The following is a 9770-nucleotide window of genomic DNA, read 5'->3' on the forward strand; positions in this document are numbered from 1 at the left end:
TGGCTGGGGAGTGGGACCTTCTCCCTCCATCTTCCTCTCGCCCTGTGCCCGGGAGCCCCCCCCCCCACCATGATGGCTGTGGTCACTGACTCGCCCCTGCTCCCCGTTCACACACCAGCCATTGAGGATGAGTACAGCGGTCCCAAGCTCGAGGATGGCAAAGTGACAATCACCTTCATGAAGGAGCTCATGCAGTGGTACAAGGACCAGAAGAAACTGCACCGGAAATGCGCCTACCAGGTAATGCACCTGCCAGGTGCTGCACGGGGACCTGGGGCCTCCGCCACAAAGGGCAGGTCGAGGGGCAGGGCGGCCACGGCGGCCAGCACTGCGGAGCCGGGAGCGTGCCGAGCGCAGTGCAGAGGAAGCCTTTATTTCTGATGCTGCGTTTTCGTTTCTGGCATTTCCATCTAGTTATTTTTATTAATAGTTTTCATCTCCCTGCCCCATATGTTCATGCATGTTGTCTTTTCCACTAGATCTTTTACACATTTATCATAGATATTTTTAAAGTCTCTGGTAATTCCACCATCTGGGTCATCTCTGGGTCTGCTTCTGTTGTCTGTTCTTCATGTGTCTCATCGTTTTTTATTGTCTGCCAGACATTTTGGGTAGAAGAACAGTAGGGACTGAGCTAAGTAAGAATTGTTCACAGACGACGGCGGCCCTGTCTTCCGTCAGGCCGCTGGTGTGAGGGGCCCTCTCCGAACGAGCTGCAGTTGCACACAGCTCTTGCTGGAGTTCACTCCTGGCTCGCACTGTTTTCAGACTGGAATCAGGACTGTCCCGTCAGCCCTGGCAGGATCCCAGGGATGTCTTTATGTTGTGAAGTCTCCAGCTTCTGGAACTGTGGGAGCACTCTCTGATTTTCAGCCCCACGGCCAGATTTTTGGGCTGCTGGGGGAGCTCTGTGCTCTCCAGCGTTGCCCCCACTCTTGTGCCTCAGGAGGCTCCCCCCTCACACGCACACCATGCTCACACCTCACTTTCTGTGATGGCGGCGTGAGCAGGTTGGCAGGTGAGAGCAGAAGCGTTCGGTGGCGGGGGCTGCTCCGGGCTGTCCGCGTCACCAGCCCGCACACGGCCCGAGCGCTCTGCTGGCTGCCCTCACTCTGGGCCTTGCGGAGCCTCTTGGCCTCCTGCCCTCCTGCCACGCTGCTGGGAGGCGCCAAGGAAGGGCTTGTTGCTATTACAGTTGATGCATTTAGGTTTCTTTGTGAACACCCTTGGCTCTCAGATGGTTTTCATGAGATTGGTTGGATTTTGTGGGTTTGGGGTTTGTTGTCATTAGGGCAAGAGTGACAGTCTTTTGTAACCTTCTCCATTCTGACCAGAGGTGGACATCTACGTTTTTTTGATACTTTGGGCCCCCCCCCAACTTTTTATTTTGAAAATTGTCAAACAGAAACATGGAAAGAACAGTACTGTTCTGATATCCAAGGGCTGATATCCATGCCCCCTTCACCCAGATGCTCCCGTTGTTAACATTTTGACACATTTACCTTAGCTTTCTACACACGTGTGTGCATGCACACTCACTGCGGTCTTTCTTTCCTCATTTCTTGTCCTGAACCGGAAAGAAGTTGCATCGTAACCTGTATCTCCTAAAAGCAGGACGTTGTCCTGCGACCCCAGTTCAGGTGTCTCCCCTTAGAAATTAATACTGCCTGGGGCGCCTGGGAGGCTCAGTCGTTAAGCATCTGCCTTCGGCTCAGGTCATGGTCCTGGGGTCCTGGGATCGAGCCCCGCGTCGGCTCAGGTCATGATCCCGGGGTCCTGGGATGGAGCCCCGCGTCGGGCTCCCTGCTCAGCGGGAAGCCTGCTTCTCCCTCTCCGACTCCCGCTGCTTCTGTTCCCTTTCTCGCTGTGTCTCTCTCTGTCAAATAAATAAAATCTTTAAAAAAAAAAAAAATTAATACTGCCTAATGCAAACAGTCCGCAGGCCATCCATAAAATCTGGAAACACTGTCAAATATACACGACAACATCAAAGTCATCTTCAGTGTTTTCTTAGCAAAAACTAGTATTGTCTGCATTTCCAGACAAATACTTTAGTTTCCCTCGGTTCTCCCAAAAATGTCCTTTTTAGCTATTTCGTTGGTTTTGTTTTTTATGGGTGTGTGTTTGTTTTTAATCCAGAATCCATTGAAAGAGCAAATGTTGCATTTTTATCTTCTTTCATCTAGAACAGTCTCGTGCCCTTTTGGGGAGACGCTTTCATGACACATGTAGACATGTCCCGGCCAGTTGTGTTAGAAAATGTTCCACATCTGGATTCATCCATGTTTCTTCATGTTGCTGATTATATTAAGGGGAACCCAGAATCTCCGTTTTCACGTGAAATATCCTGATGTTGAAATGCCACAGAGGCCGCTGGGGCCACAGCTTGAGGGCCGCCTGGGGCTCCTGCCAGTGCTCACTCGTCCAGCCTCCCCTGCCCATTCCTCTCCCCTCCCAGCCTCTCCCTCGGCCTCCACGCAGCAGTGTCTCCCGGTTAGCCCAGGCTCCCCAGGGCCCGGGATGGGCGGCAGGCCCTCCCTCCGGCCGCACTCACAGCCTGCCCTGCCTTCCAGATCCTGGTACAGGTCAAAGAGGCCCTCTCCAAGCTGAGCACGCTCGTGGAGACCACGCTCAAAGAGGTGCGCGCCGTGGGGCAGTGTGCGGACGGGCCAGGGGTGGGGGGCTCCCCGGCTGGGGAGGGACTGTGGAGCTCAGAAACTCACAGACCCCCCTGGCTTGGTCTGCCTTTCCTCCCCCCCGCCCCCCGCCACTCCAAACCTCTCCCCCGATGTCCCTCCCCTCTCCTGGCCTCCTGATCTCTGTCCCACCCTCTTCATTTCTGTGTCCCCTGCCTGTGTCTTTTGCATGCTTCTTCTCGGTCTGCCGTGACCTCTTGCCCCTCCCCTCACCTCTGCCCCCTCCCCACGTCTCTCTCTGGGCCCCTCCCTCTCCGGTGGCCTCTTTTCTTCCAGACAGAGAAGATTACGGTGTGCGGGGACACCCATGGCCAGTTCTATGACCTCCTCAACATATTTGAGCTCAATGGTTTACCCTCAGAGACCAACCCCTATGTATCCTTCCGCAGAAGAGCACACCCTACCTGTGCTGGTCCCCTTCCGGGCTCTGGGAGACGAGCCTCCGCCGGCCGGCAGGGCACGCGCCCGCAAAGGGAGAAGCCGGAGCAGTGGCTCGGGCGCGGGGGTGCGGGTGGAGCGGCCGGCCGGCACCAGATGGGCCAGGGCCCGTCCCCCCATGCCGTGTGACCTGGGCAGGTGGCCCGGTCCCTCTGGGCCCCAGCCCCTCTTCATCTTCAGAGGAAGCTGCTACAAGAGCGCACGTGTAACAGCACCAGGCACGGCCACTTCGAGCTGTGGGACCGTGGCACGACCTCTTCTCTCGGGCCTCAGGTTCCTCGTTTGCACGATGGGCGTCGTAGGGTCTGCTTCATGGGATTGTTGAGAGGGTTGTGAAGAGCCGAGCGGCCCACAGTCAGAGCTGTATAAGTATTTGCTGAGGGTACGACCGTTGCTTGGTAAATGGCCACCGTGTGGGGCCACCAGGCCTGTGCAGTATTGGGGGGGAGGGTCTGTGTTCTGTTTCCCCTGTGGCTTTAGGGCTTGTATTTGGCGGGGGGAGCAAAGCAAGCTGACCACCCCACGTCCCCCTCCACCACCCGTTTCCCTGAGAAACAGGTGAGGTTGGGGACGTCAGTACTGTCCTGCTGAGCCTCGGAGAGGCCCAGCTGCCTGGCCAGAGCCAAACAGCAAGGAGAGACAGCAGCACAGACCTCCAGCCCTGCTGGCACCCCTACTCCTAGGGAGGGAATGGCAGGAGCTGTGGGACATGGAGAGGCTGAGGAAGAAGGCAGTGCCCGCCCCCCTCGTTTTCCTTAGCAGAGCAGATATTTAATGGCGACTTCGTGGACCGTGGCTCCTTCTCAGTAGAAGTGATCCTCACCCTGTTTGGCTTTAAGCTCCTGTACCCAGATCATTTTCACCTACTTCGAGGTAAGCGGGGCAGCAGCAGGGTCTGGGGTCAGTGTGGCCTTGTGCAGGATGAGCTCGCCAGGGAACGAGGGCTCCCCGGTGTGGGGAGGGGACCTGTCCATGGAGAGATGAGCAGGAGGGAGTGAGGGCAGTGGGCTGGGTTGGGGGCTCCGGGGGGCCTGAGTGCCAGGTTCGTGGCCAGGTTCAGGGGGTTCACGCAGCAGCACTCGGCACATGGTAGGTGCTTGGGAACCACCTGTTGTGGGCTTCCCTGTATGAGGTGGTGAAGAGCTGGCTGCAGCAGACATGGGGGCCTGGACAGCTTCCTTGTCCCCCCCCAAGCCCCAGGAGCCCTGAGAGGGAAGAATGAGGTTGCGTGGGGGACGCTGGAGGCACAGCCCGGGGCCGGCCCACGTTAGGTGTTCTGTAGTAGGCCCGCTTTTTTGTTAAGACTTGCCCCCTCCTTGGTCCTTCTAGCCTGGAAGGCATGCACCTTCTCCAAACAGGAGCCCAAGGCCCACAGGGGCAAAGGACACAGCCGTGGTCACTCGGGGCTGGACCAGGCCTGTGCCTTGTGGCCTCACACCCAACGTGTGCCCCTCAGACTGTTTTTCCCTCCAGAAAAGGGACTGAGAACAGTGTCTGCACCTCCTTGGGTTTCGCTGAGGGGCCAACCAGCTGATGTGTGAATATTGTTGGCTTGGGGCCGCCGGGCAGTCCTCCCCAGGCCCCTGGACGTGGGCCCCAGGGGGCGCCCAGGCAGGGGGTGCTGAGGCTTCTCTTCATCCTGCTGCTGGCCAGGCAACCACGAGACGGACAACATGAACCAGATCTATGGCTTCGAGGGCGAGGTGAAGGCCAAATACACAGCCCAGATGTACGAGCTCTTCAGCGAGGTGTTCGAGTGGCTCCCGCTGGCCCAGTGTATCAATGGCAAAGTGCTGGTGAGGGCGGCGGCAGGACCGCGGGCCCCTCCGCACCCTCGGGGGGCCGCATGCGGGCACACGTGCTGGGGAAGCAAGTCGGAGGGTTGGGGTGTGGCCGGCGCCTCCACCCACACCGCTGTTTCCCCTCTCCCCCCACCCCCTGCGCCCCAGATCATGCACGGGGGCTTGTTCAGTGAGGACGGCGTCACCCTGGACGATATCAGGAAGATCGAGCGGAACCGGCAGCCCCCAGATTCAGGTGACCAGGGCGGGCCGGGTGGCAGCCCCTTCCCTCGCGGGGCTGCAGCATCTCCAGCGGAGAGGGGTGGCCCTGCGCCGGGTGGGCTTCGCGCCCTTGGCAGGGACGGCAAGGCTGAGCCTCCGTGTCCTCACCTGTAACTCGGGTTGGCGCGCCCCCCTCCCGGGGCCGTGCTGGCGAGGGAGCGTTCGTGTTCACCACGGGGAGCACACATTGATCACTTATTTGTGAGTTTGAGCTGAGCCCGGAGAGTGACGTATCAGGGCTCCTCCTGGAGCCGTAGGCGCAGACGGAGAGCGCGCACACGTGCGCACACGCACGCACAGCTGTGGGAAGTGTGGCATGGGGCCCGGATCTGGTGGGTGGGTGCCCTCTCTGGGGACACCGCATTAGAACTGATGGGGAAGCAGGCACCTGGCACCCAGAAGAACGTCCTTGGCCAGCAGCACAAGGGGGTCCCACGTCGGGTGAGCTTCACCGGTGGGAGGAACAGCTAGCAGGCCAGCGGTTTGGGGGTGAGCAGGGAAGGGGTGGGTGGGGCCAGACCCTGCAGAGCCTCACACACCTGGGTGAAGAACATGGGCTTGGTTCCTAGGGCAGTGGGAGCCACAGCAGGCTTTGAGCAGCAGAGGGGTGTGATCTGAACTGCACTGTTAAAAGTTCCTCCCATTGTGGGGCCAGAATATGTTGAACGGGTCTAGTGGGGAGGTCACGGAGCTCAGAACCCCACTTCACGGGCCCCTGCTCAGGGATGCCCTGCCCAGCCCCCACCCCAGCTGTGCTCTGGGGTGGGCCAGTCCCTGACGTCCCCTCTCCTCCCCCCCCTCCCCAGGTCCCATGTGCGACCTGCTCTGGTCAGACCCACAGCCGCAGGTCAGTGTGCCCAGGGCTGTGGCCGGCAGGTGTGGGCTGCGGGCAGAGAGGGGTGGGGCGGTCAGCACCCTGAGCTCCCTGTCTCCCCAGAACGGACGCTCGGTCAGCAAGCGGGGCGTGAGCTGCCAGTTTGGCCCTGATGTCACCAAGGCCTTCCTGGAGGAGAACCACCTGGACTACATCATCCGCAGCCACGAAGTCAAGGCTGAGGGCTACGAGGTGGCACACGGCGGCCGCTGTGTCACCGTTTTCTCCGCCCCCAACTACTGGTGGGTGCCGCCTCCCCCACTGGTCTGGGCTTCTCTTTCCCACCCACTGTACTTTGTGCTGTGGATTTTTTTTTTTTTTTTAACTTTATGATCAGAAAATGTCAAAGACAGGCAGGCGTAGGTAAAATAGTATAAGGAACGCCCACGTGGCCATCACTCAGGTTCAGCAGTTCCCAACTCCCCGGGCTCTTTTAAAGCAAACCCCAGTCATCCCCTCTTTCATGCACTGACACCCCCGTACGTGTCTGGAAGAAAGAACTCTGCTTTTCTCTATGCAAGCAGAACACCACTGTCACGCTGTTCAGGTGTCAGAAGAGGTCACCTGAACCCAGCGCTCTCTTTCCTCATGTCTCTCACAAATGTCTTTTCAGTTTGATGTCTTCCAAGTAGGACCCGAACAAGGGCCACACTCTCAGTCTCCTTGTCTTCCTTTTCCCTGTCCCTCCTCCCCTGCCGCTTGCCGGGTTTTGGTTGAAGAAACCAGGCCCCTCGTCCTGCAGTTGCCTGTGCTCTGGATCAGACCGCCCATATCCTCCAGGTGCTGGGCACCACGTTCCTCTGTCCCCCGTGTTTCCGGGTGCTGAGGGGCAGGGTGTGCTCAGGTCAGAGTTCAGGTTTTGGCAAGAGCCCTGCCTCCATGGGGCTGTGTGTGCCCCCGGCCTGTCGGGTCAGGAAGGCCCTCTGCTGGCCCTGCCTGCATGACCCCTGCCCCCGTCCCACCTTCACCCTCCTTCCCCTCTTCCCCCACCCTCCCACCCGAGCCTCCCCGGGGGGGCCCCCTCCTTCCCCCTGGAGTCCTGCCTTTCCGGGTCGACCTCTTTCTCACTTCTGTGTCTCTCTGTCCACCTGTGTATGTGACTCTCTCCCTCTTCCGGCTCTCAGCTTCTCCGTCCCTCTGTTTCTGTCAGAGTCTCTGATGGGTTCTATCCGTCTGTCTCACCCTCTTCTCTCGGACTTTCTGCCATCCAGCCTCCTTGGACCTTCCTCTCTACACTGCCCCCCCCCAGCCCCTCCTTGTGTTTCCCCCTGCCCCACCCGTGACCGGCTCCTCTGCCCCTGTCCCCACAGTGACCAGATGGGGAATAAAGCCTCCTACATCCACCTCCGGGGCTCCGACCTGCGGCCCCAGTTCCACCAGTTCACAGCAGTGGTGAGTCACCTGCGCGGCCCCCTGCTCTCCCTGGCCTGGGCCTGGGGAGGGCTGCTCTCTGCATCTGGTGCTGTGAAGCTGCCCCATTTCTGTCTCCCCTGTGCTCTCGTTCCCCAGCCTCATCCCGACGTCAAGCCCATGGCCTACGCCAGCACGCTGCTGCAGTTAGGGATGATGTGAGGCCCGCGCGTCCCAGGGCCTGCTCCCCATGTGACCCCAGGCCCGGCCCAGGGCAACGTTGGACCCCCTTTTACTTTGTAAAGTTTGTATTTATTCCCCTTTAGGTTTGCAGAGGGGGTGGGGAGCCGACCAGAGGGTCCGCTCCCTGGAGAAAGAGAAAGGAGGAGGTAGAGAGGCTGGGGTTGGGGCACACCCGGGCATTGCGGAGGGAAGCCGCGGGGGGGTGGGGGGCGGGGCCCAGAGGCGTCCCCGCCTCCCTCATTTGCATGGCCCCTCCCCCTGAAGCAATAGGGCCCCGCCATAGGAAGACCCCCAGAAGGAGGGTCATCAGGGAGGCCTCACCTGCATTCCCCCCCTCCTTGCGGCCCCGAGACGGGGCAAGGCTGGGGCTCACCCCCTTCCCCAGCTATTTTATGTCTGTAATTAAATATGTTAAAATAAAGTCGTTATTGTAAGTCAGCTGGTCTCAGATGGTGGAGCTGCTGGGATTGGGATGACTACAGCATCCGGAGGGTAGGGGGTCCACAAAGCCCCACACCCCTCCTCTTCCATCTCACGGGGGCTGGACTGGCTTTACCGCCAGGCTCGGAGCTCTGGAGGGAGAAGCCCCAGCAGCCCCAGGGCGCACACCGGGAAACAGGGCGCAGGCTGGGCCGGGGCGGCCGGGCCGGAGCGGAAGCTGGAAAGACTCGTCCTTCCCTCTCACTCAGTGAGTGGCAGCAGGCACTCACCGAGGCTGCTGCGTGCCCTCAGTTGCTCAGTGTCCGCCGGACCGACCCCCCACTGGCTCTCGCAGCACCCAACGAAGCAACATTTCCCCCGCCAAGGAAGACCAGAGGTATTTTCTACCGCTCGTCTTTCATTCTCCATCAGAGATTAATATCGAATCCTGTCTAGGCTGTTCTTCCTGCCCGTGGCCCTGCGGAGACATTCCTGTTTTCAGGTTTGAGCTTCTCCAGACCTACCTTTTTCCGGGGAGATGTTGTCTACGGGCAGGTGACAGCAGTAGGACGGGGGGAGTCCTGTGAGCACTTTGAGCCCGTGGGTTGCCTCCCCGGGACAGAAATGAGGAGATGGCGGCCCTCGTTCTGCTGTGGCATCCCGAGAGGCTCTGCAGTAGGGTCCTTTCTCAAGCCGGTGAGCAGTGGTGTGTGAACCTCCGTCCTGGGGGACAGGGCCTTGGGGGTTAGAGTATCCTGAGGAGGACAGGCACGGGTCCCAATATGCCGAGTCCATTTCCTCCCCGTGGGAAGGACGTGTCCTGAGGAGGCCTTCAGCCTTGCACGTGCACCCGGCTTGGTGAGAGGCCGCCGTCTCTGTAGGCACACTGGGGGTCGTGGCTCTGAGAGCTGCGCTCGGGAGTCCCCAGGCCACCCCTCCTGTTCAATCACTTGCTAGAAGGACTCACAGGACTCAGCAAAGCTGTGATGGTTCCAGCTTATTACAGCAGAAAGAGATGAAAGTAAGCAGAGACAAGGGGCACGTAGCAAGGAGTTCAGGGCAGGCTGGAGCTCCCAGGTGTCCCCCACACGGTGGAGTCACACGCACGGATTTCTCCCAGCACACACAGAAGAAGCGCACTCAAGCCTTGGTGTCCAGGGTCTTTATTGGGCTTGGTCACTTTGCCTTGACCACACACTGACCTTAGTCTCCAGAGACACAAGCTGATGTCAAATGACCCAGGGTCCCCAGCATAAACCACCTTGAGTGACACAGGGCGCTAGGTAAACAAAGACCCTCATCAGGGAGGACATTCCCAAGGCTTCGAGGTCCCCTCCCACGGGCTGGGCAAGGGCCAGAGTCCTTTACTTAACTGCACGGCTGCACAGCAAACTGCTGGCTTCAGGTGCCTACGTATCTGTCTCAGCTCTGTGGGTTGACTGGGCTTGGCCGTGCGGTTCCCACTTGAGGTCTTTGGCATTTGCGGTCAGGTGACATTTTGGGGCCGGAGTCATCTGAACACTAGAAGACTAGCCTAGCTGGACATCCACGTGGCTCATTCCGACGCCTGGCAGTTGGTGCAGGCCGCTGGCTGGGAATGGTGCCTGGAGCATCCACACAGGGCCTCCTGTGGCTTGGGCTTCTTCCTGGCGGGGTAGCCGGGTTCCCCGGGGGGGGGAGGGGCAC

General features: G+C 59.5%; 1 protein-coding gene across 1 annotated transcript in view; it reads left to right on the forward strand.

Annotated features, from left to right (window-relative positions):
* PPP5C (protein phosphatase 5 catalytic subunit) overlaps window positions 1–8102 on the forward strand; it is a 21951-nt gene extending 13849 nt beyond the window's left edge. The window contains exons 4-13 of the mRNA XM_036090364.2: window positions 119–240; window positions 2574–2639; window positions 2973–3071; window positions 3902–4007; window positions 4788–4930; window positions 5084–5171; window positions 6004–6044; window positions 6135–6313; window positions 7382–7463; window positions 7581–8102. Of these exons, the coding sequence (XP_035946257.1) occupies window positions 119–240; window positions 2574–2639; window positions 2973–3071; window positions 3902–4007; window positions 4788–4930; window positions 5084–5171; window positions 6004–6044; window positions 6135–6313; window positions 7382–7463; window positions 7581–7643 (989 nt within the window). The 3' untranslated portion in view covers window positions 7644–8102. The remainder of the gene's footprint in view (window positions 1–118; window positions 241–2573; window positions 2640–2972; window positions 3072–3901; window positions 4008–4787; window positions 4931–5083; window positions 5172–6003; window positions 6045–6134; window positions 6314–7381; window positions 7464–7580) is intronic.
* The last annotated feature ends 1668 nt before the right edge of the window (window positions 8103–9770 follow it).

Source organism: Halichoerus grypus, chromosome 15, assembly GCF_964656455.1.
Source record: "Halichoerus grypus chromosome 15, mHalGry1.hap1.1, whole genome shotgun sequence".
Lineage (NCBI taxonomy): Eukaryota > Metazoa > Chordata > Mammalia > Carnivora > Phocidae > Halichoerus > Halichoerus grypus.